This window comes from Tursiops truncatus, chromosome 5, assembly GCF_011762595.2.
Source record: "Tursiops truncatus isolate mTurTru1 chromosome 5, mTurTru1.mat.Y, whole genome shotgun sequence".
In the NCBI taxonomy this organism is placed as follows: domain Eukaryota; kingdom Metazoa; phylum Chordata; class Mammalia; order Artiodactyla; family Delphinidae; genus Tursiops; species Tursiops truncatus.
The window spans coordinates 72664046-72687925 of NC_047038.1; the positions used below are offsets into that span (position 1 = coordinate 72664046).

General features: G+C 37.9%; 1 protein-coding gene and 1 non-coding gene across 6 annotated transcripts in view; both read right to left on the bottom strand.

Annotated features, from left to right (window-relative positions):
• Positions 1 to 23880, bottom strand: part of SCFD2 (sec1 family domain containing 2) — a 411837-nt gene that overhangs the window by 344690 nt on the left and 43267 nt on the right. For all 5 annotated transcript variants that reach the window (XM_033857009.2, XM_019928178.3, XM_033857010.2 and 2 more), the window contains exon 3: positions 19604 to 19731. In XM_033857009.2, the coding sequence (XP_033712900.1) occupies positions 19604 to 19731 (128 nt within the window). The remainder of the gene's footprint in view (positions 1 to 19603; positions 19732 to 23880) is intronic.
• Positions 12499 to 12571, bottom strand: TRNAE-UUC (transfer RNA glutamic acid (anticodon UUC)). Its single transcript has one exon. It is a non-coding gene; the product is annotated as a tRNA-Glu (tRNA).

Sequence of the window (23880 nt, forward strand, 5' to 3'; positions counted from 1 at the left end):
TTATTTCCATTTCTCTAGGAGGTGGGTCAAAAAAAGATCTTGCTGCAATTTATGTCAAAGAGTGTTCTTCCTATGTTTTCCTCTAAGAGTTTCACAGTGTCTGGCCTTACATTTAGGTCTTTAATCCATTAAGAGTTTATTCTTGTGTATGGTGTTAGGAAGTGTTCTAATTTCATTCTTTTACATGTAGCTGTCCAGTTTTCCCAGCACCATTTATTAAAGAGGCTGTCTTTTCTCCACTGTATATTTTTGCCTCCTTTGTCATAGATTAGGTGGCCATAGGCGCATGGGTTTATCTCTGGGCTTTCTATCCTGTACAAATCAAAACTACAATGAGGTATCACCTCACACTGGTAAGAATGACCATCATCAAAAAATCTACAAACAATAAATGCTGGAGAGGGTGTGGAGAAAAGGGAACCTTCTTACACTGTTGGTGGGAAAGTAAATTAATACAGCCACTATGCAAAACAGTATGGAGGTTCCTTAAAAAACTAAAAATAGAACTACCATATGACCCAGCAATCCCACTACTTGCTATATACCCAGAGAAAACCATAATTCAAAAAGACACACGCACCCCAATGTTCACAGCAGCACTATTTACAATAGCCAGGACATGGAAGCAACCGAAATGTCCATCAACAGAGGAACGGATAAAGAAGATGTGGTACATATATACAATGGACTATTACTCAGCCATAAAAAGGAACGAAATTGGGTCATCTGTAGAGATGTGGATGGACCTAGGAAGTGTCATAGAGTGAAGTAAATCAGGAAGAGAAAAACAAATATCACATATTAACGCGTATATGTGGAATCTAGAAAAATGGTATAGATGACCTTATTTGCAAAGCAGAAATAGACACACAGACATAGAATACAAACGTATGGATACCAAGAGGGAAAGGGGTGGGGTGGGAGAAATTGGGAGATTGGGATTGACACATATATATAGTACATAGTTGATACTATGTATAAAATAGACAATAAAGGAGAACATACTGTATAGCACAGGGAACTCTGCTTAATGCACTGTGGTGTCCTAAATGGGAGGGAAATAAAACGGAGGGGATATATGTATATGTATGGCAGATTCATTTTGCTGTGCAGTAGAAGCTAACACAACATTGTAAAGCAACTATACTTCAATAAAAATTTTAAAAATAAATAAAAATAAATTGAAAAAGATTCACAAATCAAAGTCCACCAACATTTTCCAAAAAAAAGAAAGAAAGAAATTGTGAACAAAGCCTTCACAAACATCTTTGTTTTTTTTATGCGTGTATGTGTCTGTGGACATATGGTTTCATTTTTCTTAAGTAAATTTCTAGGGTTGTTGGGCCATATGCTAAGTGTACGGTTAACTTTATAAGAAACCGACAAACTAAGTTCCAAAGTGAGCTGTCCCACCAGCAACAAATGAGATTTCTATTGCCTCACATCCTCACTAGCACTTGGTATTGCCAGTTATTTTGGTTTTAGCCATTCTATTAGGTATCTAGCAACAACTCACTGTGGTTTTAATTTGTATTTTTCTAATGACTAATAATGTTGGTCTTTTCAAGTGCTTATTTGTCACCCTATATCTTTTTTGGTGAAGTTTGTCTGTTCAAATCTTTTGCTCATTTTTATTAGGTTGTTTATTTTCTTCCTGTTGAGTTGTGAGTGTCATTAACTTTTATCAATCCATTGGCTCAACATATATTTCTGTGCCAGGGACTGTTCTTACTGCTAAGAATAAACCCATGAACAAATCAGACAAAAATCTGTCCTCATGGCCAACAAATAAAGAAGGCAAACGATTCCTGGATGCTCTCCTACTTAATTCAGCTCATTACATCTCATTCTCCTCTTAGGAGATGGGGATCTTTTGTGCAGATGATTAATATTTTTACACAAAAACATCTTGACATATTAAATATTAACATTAAATATATGAAAACAAGTTTTCACATGAAATGTGTTCAAATCTAACATTGCCATGAGCTCCATTTATTTGTTTATACACTGTGCTGCAGGTGACGCAGTGTGGTCCCTGGACACACAGAGCTTTGTGTATCAAGAGAGAAAGTCATAAAACAATTATACAAACAACTGCTTAATCATTATTGTGGTAAGTATTGCTAAGGCAAAAACTAAAATGTCCTGAAACCATGAAAGGCTCTATGTGATATGTAATTGCCCACCTCTCCAACCTTATCTCCTGGACTGAAGGAAGAGGAATTTAAAAGGCTCAGAATAGGGCTTCCCTGGTGGCGCAGTGGTTGGGAGTCCGCCTGCCAACGCAGGGGACACGGGTTCGTGCCCCAGTCCAGGAAGATCCCACATGCCGCGGAGCGGCTGGGCCCGTGAGCCATGGCTGCTGAGCCTGCGCGTCTGGAGCCTGTGCTCTGCAACGGGAGAGGCCACAACAGTGAGAGGCCCGTGTACCGCAAAAAATAAATAAATAAAAATTCTTTAAGAAAGGCTCAGAATACATACAATGCATTCATAACATAACTGTGCTTTAGAGAGACCTCAAGAAATGGAAATCATCCGAGAAAGTCACCAGTCTGTTTAGATTTTGACTGCAATAACCATATGTTCAATTTAAAGATAAGAATGTCTTCAATTCAGGGACTTCTCTGGTGGCGCAGTGGTTAAGAATCCGCCTGCCAATGCAGAGGACTTGGGTTTGAGCCCTGGTCAGGGAAGATCCCACATGTCGTGGAGCAACTAAGCCTGTGCACCACAACTACTGAGCCTATGCTCTAGAGCTCACGAGCCACAACTACTGAGCCCACGTGCCACAACTACTGAAGACTGCATGCCCTAGAGCCCGTGCTCCACAACAAGAGAAGCCACCCAATGAGAAGTCCATGCACTGCAACGAGGAGTAGCCCCCGCTCGCCACAACTAGAGGAAGCCAGCGCAGCAACGAAGACCCAACACAGCCAATAAGTAAATAAATAAATAAATATTTTTTTAAAAAAGAATGTCTTCAATTCAAAAACATAGTTATTAAACTTTTTATCCAGTTAGCAATTTCCTAGCTCAGACTTGGACTCAGTGACCGTATTTACATAACACTGCCTTCCCACATAAGGCATGAGATCCAAAGGAACAAATGGATATATTTCATAACAGGAAATGCCAACAGAACACTACCTTGTGAATCAGCAATTATTCACCTTTGCTGCTCCATTCTGTTCCCCTCTGTATACCTTTTTCTTACACACACAAGCCATTAACACTTCCTTATATATGTCACGAAAGCAGGGGGGTTTTTTGGTAAAAATTCGTAACATGTTAATTGGAATTTAGTAAAAGAGTACTTCACACAAATGCTTTAAAATATAGGCTAGTGACATTTTTAAAATATAAATTTAATCACAATCTTACATAAAACAAGTCAAAATCAACTGACTGACTACCAAAAATGCTATACTGTGAGGCTAACAACTTGAGAAAACTTCTCAGTTCATATCAACTAAAACTGCAAGCAACTAGAACCAGGTGTTGAAAAAGTAATAGAACATTTATTCACATCTCATATTACCAAAAAAAAACCAAAAAAACTTGTCAGGCAGATTTACATGGTGATTTTAAAATGTCAACCCAAGAAGGCTTTGCAACACATTTTTTTAAAGTCCTAAAAACAAGGGCTATTTTATATCAAAACTGCATAATACATAGCAACTCTTTGAAAAGGGACAATTTTGAAATTTGAAAAATAGTTTTCAAGTAAGAAAATCTATTAGGCTTTCTTTTTCTTTTTTATAGTTTTTAAGGAAGTGAAATGGGCTTCTGATTTCAATTTAGTTAAGAAACAAACACAAAACTTTAACCACCATCAGTTCTATGTATATTTTGAAACTCCTATTGAAATAGAATTATCTCTGGGGAGAAAGGGGACATATCTGGAAAATAAAAGGATTTAATGTATTTATATTGTCTGTGATCCTTACAATATTGAATTCCGTTGTATTCAAATCAATTATGGAACTTACTCTTCCATTTATTATATACATTTGATAAACTATAACTTTCTGAACCTGCTTTGTGGCTTGGTAAGATATATTTAAAATATCTACACATATATGATTCTTTGTTGATTTTCTTAAAAAAAAAAAAGTATTCTGTCAGTGCTAGATTTGATTTAATCCCCAAATTGTGTCTTAATGGTAGAAAGTAACCATCTTTCTACTGGTGGTAGACTCTCAACCACTGCGCCACCAGGGAAGCCCCATTGCATGTTTTTTATTCATCATTGTCCTGAAAACACGAATGAAAACCCAGTGTGTGAAATGTGAATAAACAAAGTTATGTTGTTTTGGGGGGGGTTTGTTTTTTGTTTTTTAATAAATTTATTTATTTTTGGCTGCATTGGGTCTTCCCTGCTGTGCGCAGGCAGGCTTTCTCTAGTTGCAGCAAGCGGGGGCTACTCTTCGTTGCGGTGCACGGGCTTCTCATTGCGGTGGCTTCTCTTGTTGTGGAGCACAGGCTCTAGGCACATGGGCTTCAGTAGTGTGGCACATGGGCTCTAGAGCGCAGGCTCAGTAGTTGTGGCGCATGGGCTTAGTTGCTCCACGGCATGTGGGATCTTCCCGGACCAGGGATCGAACCCATGTCCCCTGCATTGGCAGGTGGATTCTTAACCACTGTGCCACCAGGGAAGTCCTCAAAGTTATGTTTTAAGACATGTATTTCCAGAAATCAAATATCAGCATTTCATTTTTCTCCTTTTTAATCATTTTTCTAATATAATAAAGGCAAAGTATATTAAAATATTTAAATATAACATTCTGTTAAAACTCTGGTTTATTAACTCACATAATTGGCAAACATGAATAATTTTAATATTACACAAAAATATCTATTCATTTGTCATTTTTTCTCATTTTAACATTTTGCGCCGCCAAATAAGAGCAGCTGGACACAAAATAAACAAACATAGCTGAACCCTGCAAGCCACAAGAGGAGCTGAGCACTGATTACATTCCTAGTTCTTCTTGGCTCTGCTTGGCCACGTGCACTGTCTTGGAAGTGCTTCCTGTTTGGTTCTCCCTGACCTTTAGTGCATTTTGCCTTTGCCTCCATAACCAAACAGCCTCAGCTCCTCTTTACATTACCTTCCAGTGAGCTACCTTCAACTCTTTTGTTCACATAAAGTCCCATATATGCAGTAACGTTTCTTTATCTATAGTCTTTATCTATAGGAATTTGGCCAATCTTTTTAACTGTGCTAGTATTTTTTATCGTTTACTTTAGTGCTCTAATTATAAATTTGTATCGATTTTTGAATGGGCTTCTGCTAGTGATTTTTGTTTGTTTGTTTGTTTGTTTGCGGAGCACAGGCTCCGGACGCGCAGGCTCAGCAGCCATGGCTCATGGGCCCAGCCGCTCTGCGGCATGTGGGATCTTCCCGGACCGGGGCACGAACCCGTGTCCCCTGCATCGGCAGGCGGGCTCTCAACCACTGCGCCACCAGGGAAGCCCTGCTAGTGATATTTATTTTATCACGAGCCCTGATAACTAGTATGTGATTTTGCAAAACAAGTTTTCCAAGAATGCGTGTAAATTATAGCAAAAGCACTTATACTAATATGTAGACAATGGTGGCAACTCTACTAATATTAAACTGTTGGTTGGTGGGCAGCACTGTCAGGGAAAATTTCAAATGTTAATTCAACAGTTGGCATAAGAGAGCCAGAATCTTGTGTACCAAAGATGGTTTTGGAGTTTTGTAAATAATGTACGAAAGGTTCAGAGGGTAGCATGAACACATCGGTTTACATCCTCTTCTCATTTCATCAGAAAGACAAAAAGGGATTAAAAAGGGAAAGGAACACACAACAAAGAGATCGTGAGATAGTCCATAAGCAGACAAGACTTCAAGCACTTTTCCTCCCCATCTGCTGGTTATCTTTGTAACTTACATTACATACTTAAACTTTCTTCTTTGTTCTGTCAACTACAGATGGTATGCTATGGCTTTTCGTCTTCTAAGCAGAGGATATTAGTTCCCCTTACCCTTCCCTCTACTTCGTATTTCCCCCTTTCATCTTCCAAATCATCTGTACTTTTATTTTCATCCGGTCAAGATTGATAGCATTTATATTTTGTTTTGTAGCCATAATTTAGTCTAATGTGCTTTTTCTATAGCATGATTCGAAACTTCAAAATTAGTCAATAGTGTTTGTATCATTATAAACTATATAACTATTAATGACAGACCCAATGTACAAGCTATGATTACATTTCCTTATGCATAGAATACACTTGGGTCCTAGAATGCATATGGGCTTTTTCTGAGGGGGCGGGGGAGGAGCATTCCCTGCTTTAATCAAAGTTGTAAACTCTCCTAATTTCTTATACACTGTCTTATCTTTGAAGTCCGTGTTGTGTTGTGTTGTTTGTTTTTTTTTAATTGAGGTATAGTTGAGTTGTGGGGTTTTTGGGGGTTTTTCCGCTCCCTGAATACTTTACTACCAAACTCCTTCATTCCCCTGTTCCATCATGGGCCGATTGTTCTTTAGGCCTTTTTGCACAGTCAGCAGCCTGGAATGCCTTTTATTGCTCTCCTCCATTGGAACACTGCTTCGCTAAATCCCTGATTTTTCTTTCTTGCTATACTGCCTTGTTTCGTTGGACACCCTCAAGTAACTTCCTCGGAAAAGATGTGTGGAAAGCAAAGTTCTCTTATCTCTGAAAAGGCTTTTTCTTGCCCTCAAAGTTTAATAACGGTTTATCTGGATCTACAATTCTAGGATGAAAATAATGCATTGCTTCATTATCTTCTGGCTCAGCGTTGCTCTTAAGAAATGTGTGCTAGTCTCATTCTTGTTCCTTTGTAGATAAGCTTCTTTTTTCCATCTCGAGGTCCATAGGATCCTCTCATTCTCTTGTAACTCTGAGGAGTCACAGTGATTGTGTCTAGTTTAGAGAGTTTTTATTCTTTCCACTTGCTTTTCAGTTAAGCCTATTCTATATACTTGATATGTCTTTCTTCACATCTGGGAAAGTCTTACATTCTTTCTTTGCTAGTTTCCTGTCCTCTGCTTTCTCTCTCTTTCTGAAACTTCTAATAGTTCTTGGGCCTCCTGACTTGGTTCTCTATATCTTTTATCTTTGGTATCATATTTTCAATGTCCTGTTCTTTCTACATTTTAGGAAATTTTCTTGATTTATCTTTAAACTTTGGCTGAATTTTATTTTTACAATAATATCCTTATTTCTAAGAGCTTCTTTTTTAACAAGAGCTTTATGAGCTTTAACTCACATACCATAAAATTCACCCTTAAAAAGTACAATTCACTGATTTTTACTATATTCACAGTTATGCCACCATCACCACTATATAATTTGAGAACATTTTCATCATCTCAAGAAGAGAGCCTATACTCAAATTTCCCCAGTTATGAAAAAGACATACAGCTATAAATCCATACATATTAGAATACAGCCTGAATAAAATTTTCAGTTGGGAGATATAACTGTACTTAGTTATACTAGGAAACTGAGAAATAGCAGAAATGAGAACATTCAGGTAATTATAGCTATAAGAGAATGCTGGCTTTTTTATATGTAATAATACTATGGTCATGCACTAAAAAAATGTTTTTAATTGAAGTAACAGAGGAATAGAAGAGTACTAAATCATGCAGCAAAACAAACAGTAAAAATAAACTTCCTCCCCTTCCCCCCCCACCAAAGGCTTTGCCTAGAATATGTGACAAGGCACTGCAGCAAAGAGGGGCCATCTGCCCAGAAGATACAACCAATTTCAGACTCAGAAGCCTCAGGTATAATGGAGGTGAAAAGTGAGGGGTATAACATAAAGTAAAGCTTACACATCTTAAGTATGTAGTTCTGTTCACTGTTACACACACATCTATCCACGTAACCACCACCCAGATCAAGGTATGGAATATGTCCAGAACCCTAGAAGATTCCATCAATACCTACCTAGTCAATAAGCTCACAACAGCAAACTATTACTTTGAACTCTCTCAACACAACTCACTTTTTTGTCTGCTTTTGAACGTCATAATAAACAGAATTACACAGATATACTATTTTGTATCTAGCTTTTTTAAATTCAACATCATCCAAAATCTCAATCTTTTTTTTTCTCACTGTGTTTTATTGTTCTATATGACTATAATAGTTTCTCTATCCATTCTACTTTGAAGGATCTTTAGGTTTTATAGCTCAGGGCCATTATAAATAATGATGCTATGAACGTTCTACTACATGCCTTTTGGTAGACTCATTTCCATTGGATACATGCCCAGGCGTGAAACCACTGGATCAGTGTACATTTATCTAAAGTTGATACTGCCAAATAGTTTTCCATGGTTGTATCAATATAACCACACATTTTAAATATGATCAAACTTAACATAATTTTTAAAGTATACATACAATGTTTAAAACCTCGCACAACTGTATAATTATGTTTCCTTCATGGTATTTTATGCTGGGTAGCCAAAACTCTAATAAGAGAGAGGGGAGAAAAACAAACAGTCACAATGGAAACCACATTGCCATACTCTTAGTATGCACCTTTATTTTATTTTTCTCATTGTTTGTTTACTTGCTTATTTACTTACTTTCTTACCTAATTACATACAAAAGGCCTGGAAGGCAAGATACTGATTTCAGAGCAAAGGTTACATTGAAGAGTAAGATGATAGGGAGGGGGGACAGACAATTACTTTTTATTTTACTAACGCTATGATATGAATTTTAAAGACTATTTTACTTTTTAAATAGTCTCTTGGTTCTGATATAAAATAATGCCTGTTTCATGTGAAATGAACAGACCAGTATTTTTCTCTGGGAAATCTGAGTCTATTACTATCACTGATTTGTACAATGGATGAAGCATTGGCTTTCAACAGAAAAAGAAATATAAGAGTAATAATAACTGTCGGTTTCCCACCTCTACTGAGGTCAAAGGACAAAGAAATATGGTTAACACGCAGGTGGAGAAACTTAAGTCAGACATGAGAAAAAAATTCCACGATCGTGATGACTATTAGGCATTGAAACAGGTTATTAAGGGGGGGAAGAGGGAAGACAGTATAAATCTTCTCCCGTAGGGATTTGAAGGGCAGTATATACAGCCATCTGTATAGTGAAACTTGGATAAAACCCAGCTGGGAATTGATGTCCATTTTTTTAACACTATGAATACTGAAGAAGGATTTCCTAGGATATCCTTTAAACAGTATATGTTTCTTGTTACACAAATTTTTGAGCTCTGTAGTATTACAAAGACAGAAGAAAGTAATGTGAAAAGATCATTTTAATTATATGAATCAATTCAATCAAATGGATCCAAAATTGAGAAATCTATTGCAAGATATGTTTTCAGGATAGTACAGAATAAAGTATAACTGCTGCAAGACCATAGGTCACAAATAGAAAATAAACAGCTCTCCCTGAAATTTTTACAAAAACAGTGAAATATAAATCCACCAGAAACACTTAGGGTTTGGCTTTCTTTGGAAATGCAGCCTTCCTGAGGCTAAGTTAAACACTGCATCAGTGTTTATAAACTCAGCAGAGAGCACAGAAAGGAACAGACAGATTACCCCTGTTATCTAAGGGGCAGATTACCAGCCTGCCAGGTAAGCAGCCTTTCCTTGGTGGGTCTACCCTGACTTGGAAAGAATAGCCTCCAAGTAAAGCAACTCCCACCCCACAGCAATGGAGCTTCCCTTGGGGTTTTTGAACTCCTAGCCCATATTCTCATATGTTGAGGATCCCTTCTGTTGAGAAAATATAAAGATTAATAAGAGGAGGAGGAGAAAAAAATGAAGAAAAAGATGCACCAATTAAAGTTAAAAATATAGAGCCAGAGGGCAGATGCTTGAAGATGGGATATTAGAAATTCAGATTCCCATTTTGTGGATGGGGAAACAGAGAAACAGAGGCAATTCAGGTTCTGTTTTAGGTGATGAAGTGTAAGAAAGAAATATGTGCTTAGTGACCTTAAGGCTTTCGGGCACTATTAATCATTAATTCAATAAAAACTCTTTCTGTCTCTTTCTCTAGATCCTCTTCTTCTTCACGCCCCTAAATGGATGTGTTCCTTACGACTCTGCCTTCAACCCTCCTCTCACTCATTCTACTTTCTTTTCCTGGATGATCACCCTTACGTTATATTTCCTTTAGAAATTCACTACTTAGGCTCCAACATAATCACTAGGTAACTAAAACCCCAATCTCCACTTTCACTTCTGGAAATCATTACTCTAGTCACATGTTTTCCAACTAAGATGATCAGGAAGCAATCATACAGGCAATGTAATTCCACCCCTAAATCTGGTAGAATACTCTTCATATGCAATTGTATGACCATTGGTCATTATTTTTTATAATGTCTTTTATCTGCCCAGGAGGCAGTAAATAATTTTATCATGCTATATCCTCCTTTTACAGAACATGCTGAATTTCACAAACATTTATATGTTACATAATAAATCATCTCATCTAATTGTCGGGTTAGCAGACAATAGAATCCCCATTTTGAAGACAGGAAAACAGATCAGAAAAGTTAATTAACTTGTTCATTTGAAAATAAGACAGTATTTTTTCATGTTTCCTATCCCCTACAAGGACCTAATTATATACTATGAACACATAATAAATACCTTTTAAATGAATGAGAACAATTGTCTATTATGGCTAAATCTGGATAATGTATAGAAAAAATTTCAATGAGTTTTCCCCCTTCTACTGATTCCAATGACCTCTAGAAAACTGTGCTAATCTTGGACCCCAGAGAATATGATACTCTTTTAAATAATGGTTCTCGAAGGTGTTCCATGGACCCCTGGGTCCTTGAGGCACTTTCAGGTAGTCAGAAAAGTCAGAACAATTTTCATACTAATACAAAGATGCTACTTGATTTTGTTACTATCCTGTGTTTGCATTGACGGTACAATAACAGTGGTGGGTAAAAGTGCCAGTGCCTTAGCACCAATCAAGGCAGTGGTACCAAATTATACGAGTAGTCAGTTTCACTTTCAGAATGGCTATGATGAAAAATCAAATGTTACTAATTTTATCAAATCTCAACCCTTAAGAAAACATCAGTATTTTCTGTAGAGAAATGGGAAATATACAAAAAGCACTTCTGGGGCAACCAAAGTATCAGTGCAACCATTGCCTCAAGGAAAAGCACTGATGTGATTACTTGAGTTGTGAACCGCTGTTCACACTGTTTTAATGGCATAAAATTTTTACCGAAAAGACAACTGAAAAAGTATGGTTCTTCACACATTTTTTCCAACAAGTAAATGAAGTGAATCTGTCACTTCAAGGAAAACAATTAACAGTTTGTATTGTCAATATCGAAACTCAAGTTTTCATGTGAAATTATAATTTTGGAAAACTTGTATCTGCCCCTATATCTTTACATTCCTAATACTTAAAGATTTTCTAATGATATCAGTGGTGATATTGACAAATGTGGCTTTGTTATATTGTATAATATATGTCAACATTTCGAAAATCTGCATAACTTAAAGAACCAATATTGCTCAAGTGATAATGTACAATGCTATAAAATAATATGTGCATAAAAGAGCCACTCAGGGCTTCTCTGGTAGTGCAGTGGTTGAGAGTCCGCCTGCCGATGCAGGGGACGCGGGTTTGTGCCCCGGTCCGGGAAGATCCCACATGCCGCGGAGCGGCGGGGCCTGTGAGCCATGGCCGCTGAGCCTGCACGTCCAGAGCCTGTGCTCCGCAACGGGAGAGGCCACAACAGTGAGAGGCCTGCATACCGCAAAAAAAAAAAAAAAAAAAAAAAAAAAAAGAGCCACTCAAAGTGCAAGAGACACCAATGGGTTTTAATGTACCAGAGTATGGAAAATTCAGCAATATGGTTTCATATTCCTCATTAACCTGTAAGAAATTACCTCTTGTAAACCTGGTGTAGTATCAAAGAATATCTGGAAAGTTATTAAAATACTCCTTCCTTTTTCAACTACGTATCTTTTTAAGGTCAGCTTTTCTTTATATACTTTATCCAAAATAATGTATCACAACAGATTGAATGAAGAAGCAGATATGAGAATACAGCTGTCTTCTATTAAGCCAGACGTTAGAGATGTGCAAAAATGTAAAGTGGTACCACTCTTTTCCTTACATTATTTTATTTGAGAAAATATAGTCATTTTTCACAAAAATATGTTACATTAACATGTAATAGGTTTATTATAATATTTTTATATTAATTAATAAATATTTTAAAAATTTTCCCTGCTTGAATTCCTGATGTGATATTTTCTTTCTATCTGTCTCACATGTATCAATAGATATACTCCATCCATTGTAAAGCAATTATACCCCAATAAAGACGTTAAAAAAAAAATAGATATGCTCCACATAAACAAAAGCTCTTGGTGTCCACATAGTTTCTTTTTTTGTTGTTCATAGGTTGTTGTGAACCTCAATAGCTTTTTTTTTTTTGGTCGCACCACATGGCTTGCAGGATCTTAGTTCCCTGACCAGGGATTGAACCTGGGCCCCCAGCAGTGAAAGTGCCGAGTCCTAACCACTGGACCACCAGGGAATTCCCCTCAATAGCTTTTAACAATGTAAAGGGATTCTGAGACCAAAAAGTTTTGAGAACTGATGTTCTAAATCAGTGTCACTCTTGGATTCCATAGGAGGGAGATAGAAAAAGCAATCCATTAAATAAATACATAACAAATACCAACTGACAGTATTAATTCAAGAATTTATTTATTCATTCCATAAACACTTACTGAGTATATAGTAACTTCAAGGTCTTGTGTTAGGTGTGGACAATACTAAGAAGCACAGATAAGAATTCTCAGGCCCAACTACTCAGGGTCTGGTGGTAACTGCTATAATAGAAGTATGAACAAAAACAGTACCGATAGGGAGAGAAGATGTCATCTTTTAGAAAGAATGACAGGGGATGCGAGATATGATGGAGAAAATGTTGGGGGAGAATTTTAAAAGCCTGAAGGATGAAATGAGCATTCTTTTTTTGGAGGGAGGAGGGAAGTAGGGTCAGGCTTTAAGATCAGTAGCAATTATTAACCAAGTATCCATGTGCAAGGCACAATAGGGGATACAAAAATATCTATAGTCTTCCAGGAAACTAGAATTAAGGAAAAAAAGCATCAAACAATTATCAGAAAGAGGAAGATAACCAGAAGAGCAGAGTGACATGAAGACCAAGGGAAGAGCATCAAGAAAGAAGACATGATCAGATGCTACAATATATCAGGAGGAACAAGAAATATCATAAAGGAAAGTTGTAAATAGAAATATTAATGCATATAACTGAAAGTAGAAATACACATTGTCCGTCTACTACTCATTCACACGCATCAGGCAATCCATTCATTCAAGCAGCAAGTACTAAGCCACACACTATATACCAAGCCAAACAGCCAATGGAGAATATGAAATGGACACTGTCTAGCAAAGTTTTGGATCCACACACATTTAACTATTTTGCACTGTGGTAAGTGCTAAGACAGAGCACTAAGAGAAATAAGAGAAAGAGCTGTGGGTCCTCAGAAGCCAGAGCAATCAATGCAGCTTGCTGAGGAGGGTGTAGGAAGAAGGTTAAAGGGGAATTAGATATGGTTCCACAGAGAAAGTGACATTTGTACTAGATCATGAAAAATAAGGTGGGTTTGACAGGAAAGTGTTTGTGTGTGTGTGTGCATGCGTGTGTGCACAAGCACGTAGTGTAAAGTGAGTGGTTATATTAGTCAAGGTCCCAGCAGGAAAAAGATGGCACTCTAACAGGAAAAATAAGGCAAACATAACAACAGGAATGCCTAAGAAGTTAGGCTAAGGGAAATCAGGGGTGTTAAGGAAAACTAACAAGGGAAGGGTAGAGGGAAGCAACCAATTGCATCCTAGCAGGGATGAAGCCAGGCAAACAATACCCTAACCATACTCTCCCCCCACCCTCTAAATCTCCTGCCCATGCCTCCCATTGGCCAAACCGAACTGAGAGGCCAAGGGCAGAAAAGCGTGCTGAGGCAGTCCATAACGGTTAGCCTCCAGAAGCACAGGTAGAGAAGGGTGGAGGAAACCTGGAGGGACAATCAAACGAGAATATTTCAGGTGAAAACAACAAAGACCTGGATCTACAGAAGTTCCTACTGAGGAATGGGGAGTAGGGAGGAAAAGCAATTTGAGTGGATGGATGAAGCATGAGGCTAGAAGTCAGAAAGATTTCTATAAATAGCATGCTAAGGAGTTGGGACACTATCTTCAGGCAATGGGGAACCATCAAATGGTCTTAGACAGAGGAATGGCACAACCATATCTGTGTCTGTGGCTCTGTAGCAGCTCCCCACCCCCCACCCCCAGCAGTTTGATTCCTGATACAGAAGTCAGACAGACCCGGGTTGTATCCTGGCTGGGCCCAGGCAGAAGGTAGAAAATACACCAGTTATTTGAGCAGAGAAAATTTAACATACAGAATTGTTAACTGGGTAACTGAAAGGTAAACGAGAACTCCAACGTATCATGCAGGCAGCAACTGTTGGAAGCAGCTACCACCAGTAGGATGGAAGAAACACAGAGGCTGGAATTATACCTCTTGAGAACGGAGTGCTACTTGGCTAGGTTGGTGCCTCTGAGGAGGGGGTGCCATGAAGCAGGTTCTGCAAGTACTGGAAGAACTGCAAACTGGATTCAGTTGCTCCCACAGGAAGGACCTGCCACTGCCGCGGTGAAGAAGTGCTGCTGGCATGACACTGACAAGCAGAAGCAAAATCCACAGGCAGCAGGGGGAAAGAGGCAAGTTGCTTCTTCCCCTTCCAGACTTGCAGTTTCCCTCTGGCACCCCTCATCAGTGTAGCCCACCAGGAAGCCAGCTGAAGAGCAGGATGTGGTCTGCCCAGCGCCAGCCCCAGCACCGCACAGCAGAAGGGTGGGTTGAGATCTGGGGAGGGGGGAGAAGAGTACCAAACTGACAAGACTACTGGGAGGATTAAATGAAACAAACTATGTAAACTTGTTATAATGCCTGAAACAAAGTAGCTATCCAATAAAAGTCAATTCCCTTCCTCATTCCCCAAACTGCGGCAAGAGCTAATACATGAAGACAAGGATATGTGAGAGTTCAACAGTGCATGTTCCCTATGAGGCATCCAGATTTTCTTATCTCTTATCAATTACCATATATCAAATGGTACGTTAGTCTTATTAGGTTTTAACCTATCCATTTTGCAAAGTTTCACAATCTCCACACCCAGTTCACACACGCACATACACATGGATGTGTATGCATACATGTTCCCCTTAATACCAAACAAAATTCTCCACAATGAAGGCAAAAGATATAAATGTGATCAAAACACAGAACTGGATGAACTCAATACCAATAGTAGGAAACAGAGTACTCTCAATAATGCTGAAAAAAGTACACATCGAATAAAATTTTAGTGTTTTGATTTAAGCTATTTTTCAAAGCCGTAAAAGTAGGAAATGATAGTGGGTGTGGCACTGGTGGGAAGCAAAAATCACTAATTTCATCTGGGGCTTCATTAAGAGAAGTATGGTGTCCAAAAAGAGGCAAAGAACAATACATCTTTACTCAGCGCTGGACATCACATTTTAGGAAGGACATTAACAAACTAGAACTTTGTCAGTGGCTCAGAGCTAGAAAATGTGTTGGTTAAAGGCTAGTCTTTTCACAAATGGTTGAAAACACTCATCACATTTCATTTAGAAGAGAGACACTGATGGTGATTATGTGGACCTAACACTCCAGTGCTGCCAAACAAGGAGAGTGAATTCAGAAGCTTCACAACGCAATGGATCAGATTATCCTCTGGAAACGTAGCTCAAGAGATTTTCCTGTAAAAGTGTGACCACTGAGGCTTGGGAATCCCAAATACAGCCAAGGTGATTTGGGGGGTGAACAGAGTCAGGGAAGAGGTAATAACTAAGCTGAAAATGGAAAAACTATTTAGAATTCCGCTTAAAGAAAGAATGCGTTATCAAAAGGGAAATATTCAGCGTAAAGTCTAGAAAAAGACAACTTAAGTGGAAAGAATGAATTGGTACATTTCCAAGAAAGAAAGGGGGAAATCATCTAATTTGATTTGTTTGTTTTGATTTTACAACCCTCTTATAATATAGTTTCCCACGTAGATTTCCCCACAGATAGAATATAACTGCAGCACACCAATTCCAGTTTGTCTGACTTCACTCTGCTCAGAACTTTCTTTCTCCTTCAAAATTCCAGGAAATAGTTTCCCCATTTTTATGGATAAATAAATTGAAATTTGGCTAATAAGTAGCAGAACTGTGATTCACCTCGATGTGTAACTGACTTTGCACTCCATCACAATCAGGAGAGCCGGAAGTCCCAGAAAACAGAGAGAGATGTACAAGAAAGTGGTGACAATCTGGTAGTGAATATCGCAAAGAAATGAAGAAGAATGAGGGCTGAGAAAAATGCCCTTATATTTAGTAGCCCAGAGGACTTGTCAGCAAAAAAGTACCAGAAGCCAGACTACACTAGATTAATAAGCAAGAAAATAATAAAGAAACAGGCGTTGAGCATAGAATACTTTTTCAAACAATCTGGCTGCAGAACAAAGAACAGTGTCATAAAGAGATCTGTTTCACTTTAGCCCTAATAGGCTCTTTCTGCCAGCCATTAAATATAGCCACTCTGCAGAGAGCTATGGGAAAACCGGTGAAGATCCCCCAACCACAGTGTCAGTCCAGAGGAACAGATTCTCTGTAAATGGAGAGATTGAGATGGGCATCTTACTCTGTGAGTGAACATTTTGGGTCCAAACAAATGGGTTTCTTAGAGTCCATTTGTTTTTTACTTTCAGAATACATTTTCCATGATGAAAAGCCAGTGGGAAAAATGCAATTCAGTTTACAATGTTTTAAAAAACCACTTTTCTGGAACATATATGTTTAGTTAACTGACAATTTAATAACAATCTCTTGGAAAGAAGGCATATGTTTATATGTGAAATGATAAAATGAATTTTTTTCTTTCTTTTGGCAATTCAACTTTTTTCCCCTAAGAGAATGATGATTATTTCTCTTGGTGCTCATGATGTTTTAATATTAACTTACCTTTTACTGAGAAATTTTATATAATGGGATCCCTCCCAGTGAATTTAAATATAAGAAAAGTCTTCAATCTAGAATTAAAATATCTGTTTAATGTCTCAAAAATACCAGAAGCCTCTATCACAGTCAAAAAAATGTGTACTTCAGTAGAATTTACAGCAGGGGTTGAGAGAACAGTGCATAGTTTAAAGTACATTTCATAGCTTTCAATGCTGCTAGAAAAAGCATTCCAGCCATCTAGGATATCAGAGCATGATTTTTCTTTTTTTAATGATAAGCAGATTTCAAATATCAATGTTTTATTATGTTTAAATTCCAGCCCTTTTCCTTACTGTTCACAGTTATGTATCTGTTGGTATATGGAAATGAGACACACCAGAAATTCTGACCCGTGATATGAAGCAGAAATGCATAGCCACAGTGTGTTATCTTTTACTAAATTATAGTTGGCACACAGATAGAATAAGATTTGGGCCAATCTTTTTGGTCCTTCTTACAACAAAGTTGGCTAACAATTGTCTGATTCTTTCCTTCTTTTTTATTTTTCCTCTCCTCACCCTCCCCCATGTCTGGAGCTTGGGGATAAATCAAACCATCTTATCTAAAATTTTTTTGGTTGACAGAAAACTCAAATATTTAAATTGAATTCCTTATGGGGCTACCCGCTTTTTTTTTTTTTTCCTGGCTCTGATTATTTTTAAAAGATACAGAGCTTTAGAAATGTAAAGTGTTTTGATCTTTCAAGAGTCCTGCATTGATTGAGCAATAAAAACTGATTTATGCTCTGTGATAGCATCATAAGGTTTTATCACTGCAATGCAATATAAATTAACCTTATCACCCAGACCCTTTGCGCATTCCTACTTTTCTCTATTCATGATGTGAATGAATTAGTTCTTATTTCAACATATTCACAGATAAGGAAATATTTTAGGTAAACATATGTTATTAATGTGTACCTATAACTGTGGAAAGAAAAGCCAAGAAAAAATGAAAGGAAGGAAGGAAGGAAGGAAGAAAGAAAGAAAGAAAAGAAAGAAAGAAAGAGGGGAGGGAGGGAGGAAGGAGAGAAAGATACAAGAATTATAGTCGAATGCCAGGATGATCTCAAAGAAACAACTTTATTTCTACTTCAAAACAACATGTAGGACTCTGGCCTTGGTTGTATGAAGTTAGGATAATTTTATAAATAAAAAGCATATTCCCTCACATTAGAATGTCTAGATTTGAATTCCAGTCCTACTCCTTATCAGATGTATGGGCTTGGGCAACTTAATTTTTCTCTATTCCAGCTTCTTTATCTGAAAAATGGGATACTCATAGCACCCGTCTCAGAATTACAGTGAAGATTAAATAACACATGTAAAGAGTTAGAAGAAAACCTGGCACATCATACGTGCTCAATAAATGTTAGTTATTTTCACTTTTCTTATCACCCTTCATGTTCCTTAAAGCCCTCATATATAATCACCTAAGACACTGAAAGTTATGATTTTTGTTCATATTACGACCCTCTAACTTTTTTCCTTCTAGGTTCATCCACATTCTTTTACTTCCAAAATTCTGTTCTTCTATTTCAACTTGACAGTTTGATTTTTTTTGTACTCGTTAGGAATCAAGAATTTGGGTGAGAAATCTCAACAAGAAAAATTTACCCATCTAGTAAAATGTACTAATATTTATTGGATACCTAAGAGCAGATTATAAGAGAAACCTTATTTTTTAAATAGAGAAATAAACTTTTACAAGTTTCCAGAAATAAATTCTACCTATTAAAACCAGATTCAATATCCATATCTAAATATTTCCATACTAATAAAATTATTTAATTTAAAAAGGGTAAAACCCCAGATTCCTTTTCTCCAATAAAAACATTAGTTCTCTGACATTTTAATCCAAAGAAAAAAGCCATTTAAAATTTAAATTCCTTGCAGCCCCATTTTTCTAATACTAAGGACAAAGCTCCATGTGAAAAAAAAAGGAAGTGAGAAAAATCAGGCATTTCATACTGTGGTGAAGAAGGGGCAACACTGATGTGACCAGACAATCGGCAGACCACTCTAAGGGTGAGAGGCCGGGACAGAACGTGTCCATCTCCTCAACTGAGTTGTCGGCACAGTCATTCATTCATCAAGTCTAAACTAATAAGCGATCACTTCTGCACAGTAAGTGTGGAGGTGGAGGCAGGGGTGTAGGAGTGGGACAGAATGAAGGGGAGGAAGTTCAGACCAATTCTGAGAGTTCTAGATCAAATAACTAACAACATGATGCCTTGTAAGCAAGGACTCTGTTGGACTTCCCAAAGTTGAGTCTAAGAAAAGAGCTCAAGGTTGAGCCCCGAGGGCATGTGTATAAATTCCTTCCCCACTCTTTCATCAGTTTACAAACGTCTTCAATACTTTTACCTAGACGCCATGCTGGCTAGGTCGGCCCACAGATCAGAGCAGACTTAAATGAGCTTCCTCAGAGCCGGCGGTCACTGTCTGTGGGTAAGTGGATAACTTACCCATACTCATCTTGATTGGCAGGTTTTCTCTGCTTGCTGCTTCCACTAGATGTCTCCGGACTTCCATCACTGCCTCTTTGTGCTTGGTGTTCAATAAGGCTTCCCACAGGGCTTTGGCTGCCGGGTCACTGCAATAAAACCACAGAAAGAGCTTTAGGTAAATTTCTACTGGATAACGGAAAGGGCGGCGAGCAAAATAATTTCTTAAGCATTTTTTCTAAGTACTAACGTAGTTCTTCCCACTGACAGTTTTAAGTATTAGGATTAAATAAAGAACATCTCACCCATTCTAATCAGCACAAAATATTGAGAAATTAAGGAAACAATAAAATCAAGCCACCTAAAAGGGGGGGCATGCTGTGCTATGAGAAGTATGGGAAAACGGTATGACATTTTTTTTTGAGAATTTGCACTTAAAAGTATTTCAGAGTATAACTGAACATTGCTAGAGTAACATATAAATGTTATGTAAGCCAAAATTAAATACATGTCCAAAAATGATGTATCAGTGATTACAAGCATATAAATTTCAGGTAATGTACTTGTCTGAGAAACAGAAGGCAATCAGCAATGAGAATTTCTATTCAAAAATTACTCAACAGAATTCCTAACAAGTAGATTTCCTAGTGAATGACAATCAGGAATTAGGCTATGAAACGATGGCCTTAAGTAGCCCACTTTGGGCCTTGGGTTGGAAGGACATTACTGACAAAGCCCTTACAGTTAACCGTTGATAAGAGCACGAAGCAGGGCATTATGCAGGGTCTCATCTGGGCTCACTTCTCCAACAGCCCTCTGTCTCACCCAAAGTGCCACATCCCCATTATAAATGAGTACAGTGTTCTTTCCGGAAGATCTCTGCATGTAGCCAAGTATACACATTTGTAGTAACGTTTTAAAAACTGAGTACAAAGAAACAAAGATGACTTCTTTCCCTTTCTAAGGACATTTTCCTCTACTTAAAGCTCCAGAAACACCTCCTACTATCCAGTTAGCAATAGTTTAAAAATTAATACATTTTCAAAAGTTTTATCTTAAAAGTTGTATCTAATAAGATATTCATTTAGCTCTAAAATTATACCTAATAAGGTTTATCTTTCACATTTGAATTTGATTTGGAATGATGTATTTCAGACTGAGTTTAATGTCTGACAATAATAAAAACAACTACTAATGAAAGGTTATTATTATCTATTTTTTCTGCATTAACTAACATCACTGCTCAACATATTCCACTTCTTTTGATCTGACCAAAACTGTCATCATTAATATTAAAATTAATATTCTAAGTTTAATTTAAATGAGCAGGTAACTGCATGCCAAGTCCTATTCTCCGTGGTTGGAATATAGAACAAAACAGGGCAAAAGCTTTCAATGATTTATTGTCTGGAAGAAGAGACAGACACGTAAGCAAAGTTGCTCCATGCTAAGGTGGAAGGGGAGGGGCAGTAGAAGTAAGTGTAAAAGAGACGGTGGGAGCTACTCTAGGAGGGCCCTGCCTTCCTTGCCAAGGCTTGTTGACTTCAGTCTGTAAGTGATGAGCAGCCAATCAACATGAGATTGATTTCACTTTCTGAGAAGGGTAGCATAGTTCAGCAGTCATGAACAAAGTCTTTATCATCACTCAAAACTAGGTCTATACTTATAAGTGGAATCTAAAAAATAATACAAATGAGTCTATTTACAAAACAGAAACAGACCCACAAACATAGAAAACAAACTTATGGTTACCAAAGGGGAAAGGGAAGAGGGGGAGAGATAAAATAGGACTATGGGATTAACAGATACACACCACTATATATAAAATAGATAAGCAGCAAGGATTTATGTATTGCACAGGGAACAACATTCAACAACTTGTAATAACTTATAATGGAAAATAATCTGAAAAAAATATATATATATAACTGAATTACTTTGCTGTACATCTGAAACTAACACAATATTATAAGTCAACTATACTACAATAAGAAAAAAAAATTCTTTTTAAAGCTAGGTCTATTTGCTATGGGGCTTTGGGAGAGTTACTTAATTTCTCTAAAGCTCTGAAGGCAATGGAGAACCACTGAGGAATTTTGAGCAGGGGAGGTACACTCCTCCCAGTTTCCCAAATTTACGGTCTGCAATCATTCCCTACTTTTATTCTCCAAAGCACCGCAAGCCACAGGGATTTCTTCTATACTCTCAACTCTACGTACAGAACCTCTAGAGTAGAACTCTACTGCCGCCCTCTTTTCCATGAGAATAATACAGTGTCTCCAAGATCACAGTACATCAGCTAATGCTGTGGTTGCCCCATCAGACTACTGTAATGGTTAAAATAGGGGTTCTGGGGTCAGATAAATCTGAGTTCAAATCCCACCATTCTCCCTTCACCCACAGCAGCTCCATGGCCCCTTAGAGCCTCCGCAGGCACTCCAAGCACAGGGACCTCTTTCCCTCCTTTGCCAGGAATGCTCTTCCTACCAACATCCCTCTCTCTCTTCAGATGTCTGCTGAGATGTCACCCTCACCACCCGTGTAAAAGAGTAACGACAGCCCACCCCAGCAACTTACTCCAGCATACCCTTCTCCCTCACACCGTTTTAGTGTCCTGCATAATTCATATTACCATCTGATTCATTCTATGTTTCCATGTTTCTCTGTTTCTTGTTTAGCTCCCTTATGGAAAACATAAAGTCCTTCTATGAAAGCAGAGATTTTTTTATACTCATTGCTAATTCCCCACTACCTAGAATAGGGCCAGGTACACTCAACAAATACTGAATGAACAAACAATGCTTGCTAGTTGCATAACCTCATGCATGTAACTAATCCTCTCTTTTCCTCTGTTTTCTCATCTGTGAGATGGAAGTAACACAGTGACCACCTCACAGGGCGGTTGAGGGTTAAACAAGATAACGCACATAAAGCAAATGTGAGGAGTTGTGTGGTGGTGGTGGTTGTTACTATTATTACTATTGCTGTGAAAGATACTGTCTTAAAATTCAATATGCTCAAGGGTTTGTAATATATTAAATGAATCCACTTATATTGAGTATGTTTTTCATACAATCTCGATTTGTTCACGTATACTGAAGTCACCTGGGACTTGTACTCTCAGGTTCTTTTCTATTAAAACATTAAGAAGAAATATATAGTTTACATGGTCTCTGACACCGATGTGGAGCCAGGTCACGAAAATTGCTTTGTCGATATAAACAATTCTGATTGTCTAGATACGACAGTTGCTAATGTCTACTTTCTCTCCATATCAGTTTTCTGAACATATACCCCCGCATTACACATGATCATTTAAAGTTTACCAAGCTAACATTCATGGACTAATTCTGGTTCTCTGAATAATCAGCACTGAAGAAGATCAGAGTCATACTTACCGGCAGCTCTGCTGTGTCCTGCGCCCACTTCTTCACTAAGTCATTCTTACTGCTGCTTGGTGGCTTACACATGTACTCCTATATCTGCATCTGAGTTGAGCTTAGGAGTTAATCACTGCCTTTCTCTAATATCCTCATAAAAGTTGATCCAATAGACATTTCACACTATTGAAGTTCCACATGAAATCATGTGAAACTTGGACACATGAGGTCCAATTTTATAAGTCAAGGAAAGTTCACTGAAATTCACACTATAATTATGACAGTATATTTTATATAATTCTCTATCCTCTCCAAACTAGTTTCCTAATGAGGGAATAAGCAATACACAGAGGGCTATCACAAAAGGGTCAGTGCACTAGTGGTAGCAGCACTGTAGGCTGGTAGAAGCATGGGTTCTGGAACCCAACCACGAAGGGTTCTGGCTCTCCCACTTGCTGGCTCTATGACCCTGGCAGAGTTAATTAACCTGTCTATACATGTTTCTTCCTCTCTTGTCTGGGGATGGTAATAGTACTTATTCAGTGGGTTGTTATGAGAAATGAATGTGCTAGTATATCTAAAGACCTAGGACAATGCCTAGCACATAATAAGTGCCCAATAAACACAGCAGCAGCAGCAGCAGTAGTAGTAATAAAAAGATCCATGGTCAACAGACAGCAGAAAGTAACACAACATTGTAAAGCAACTATGCTCCAATAAAAAAAATTTTAAATAAAATAAATCACTAAGATTTCTAGGAAAAAAAATAACAGACACAGAGAACAGACTTGTGGTTCCCAAGGGGGAGGGGGGTGGGGAAGGGATGGACTGGGAGTTTGGGATTAGCAGATGCAAACTGTTATATATAACGGATAAACAACACTGTACAGCACAGTCCTACTGTATAGCACAGGGAAC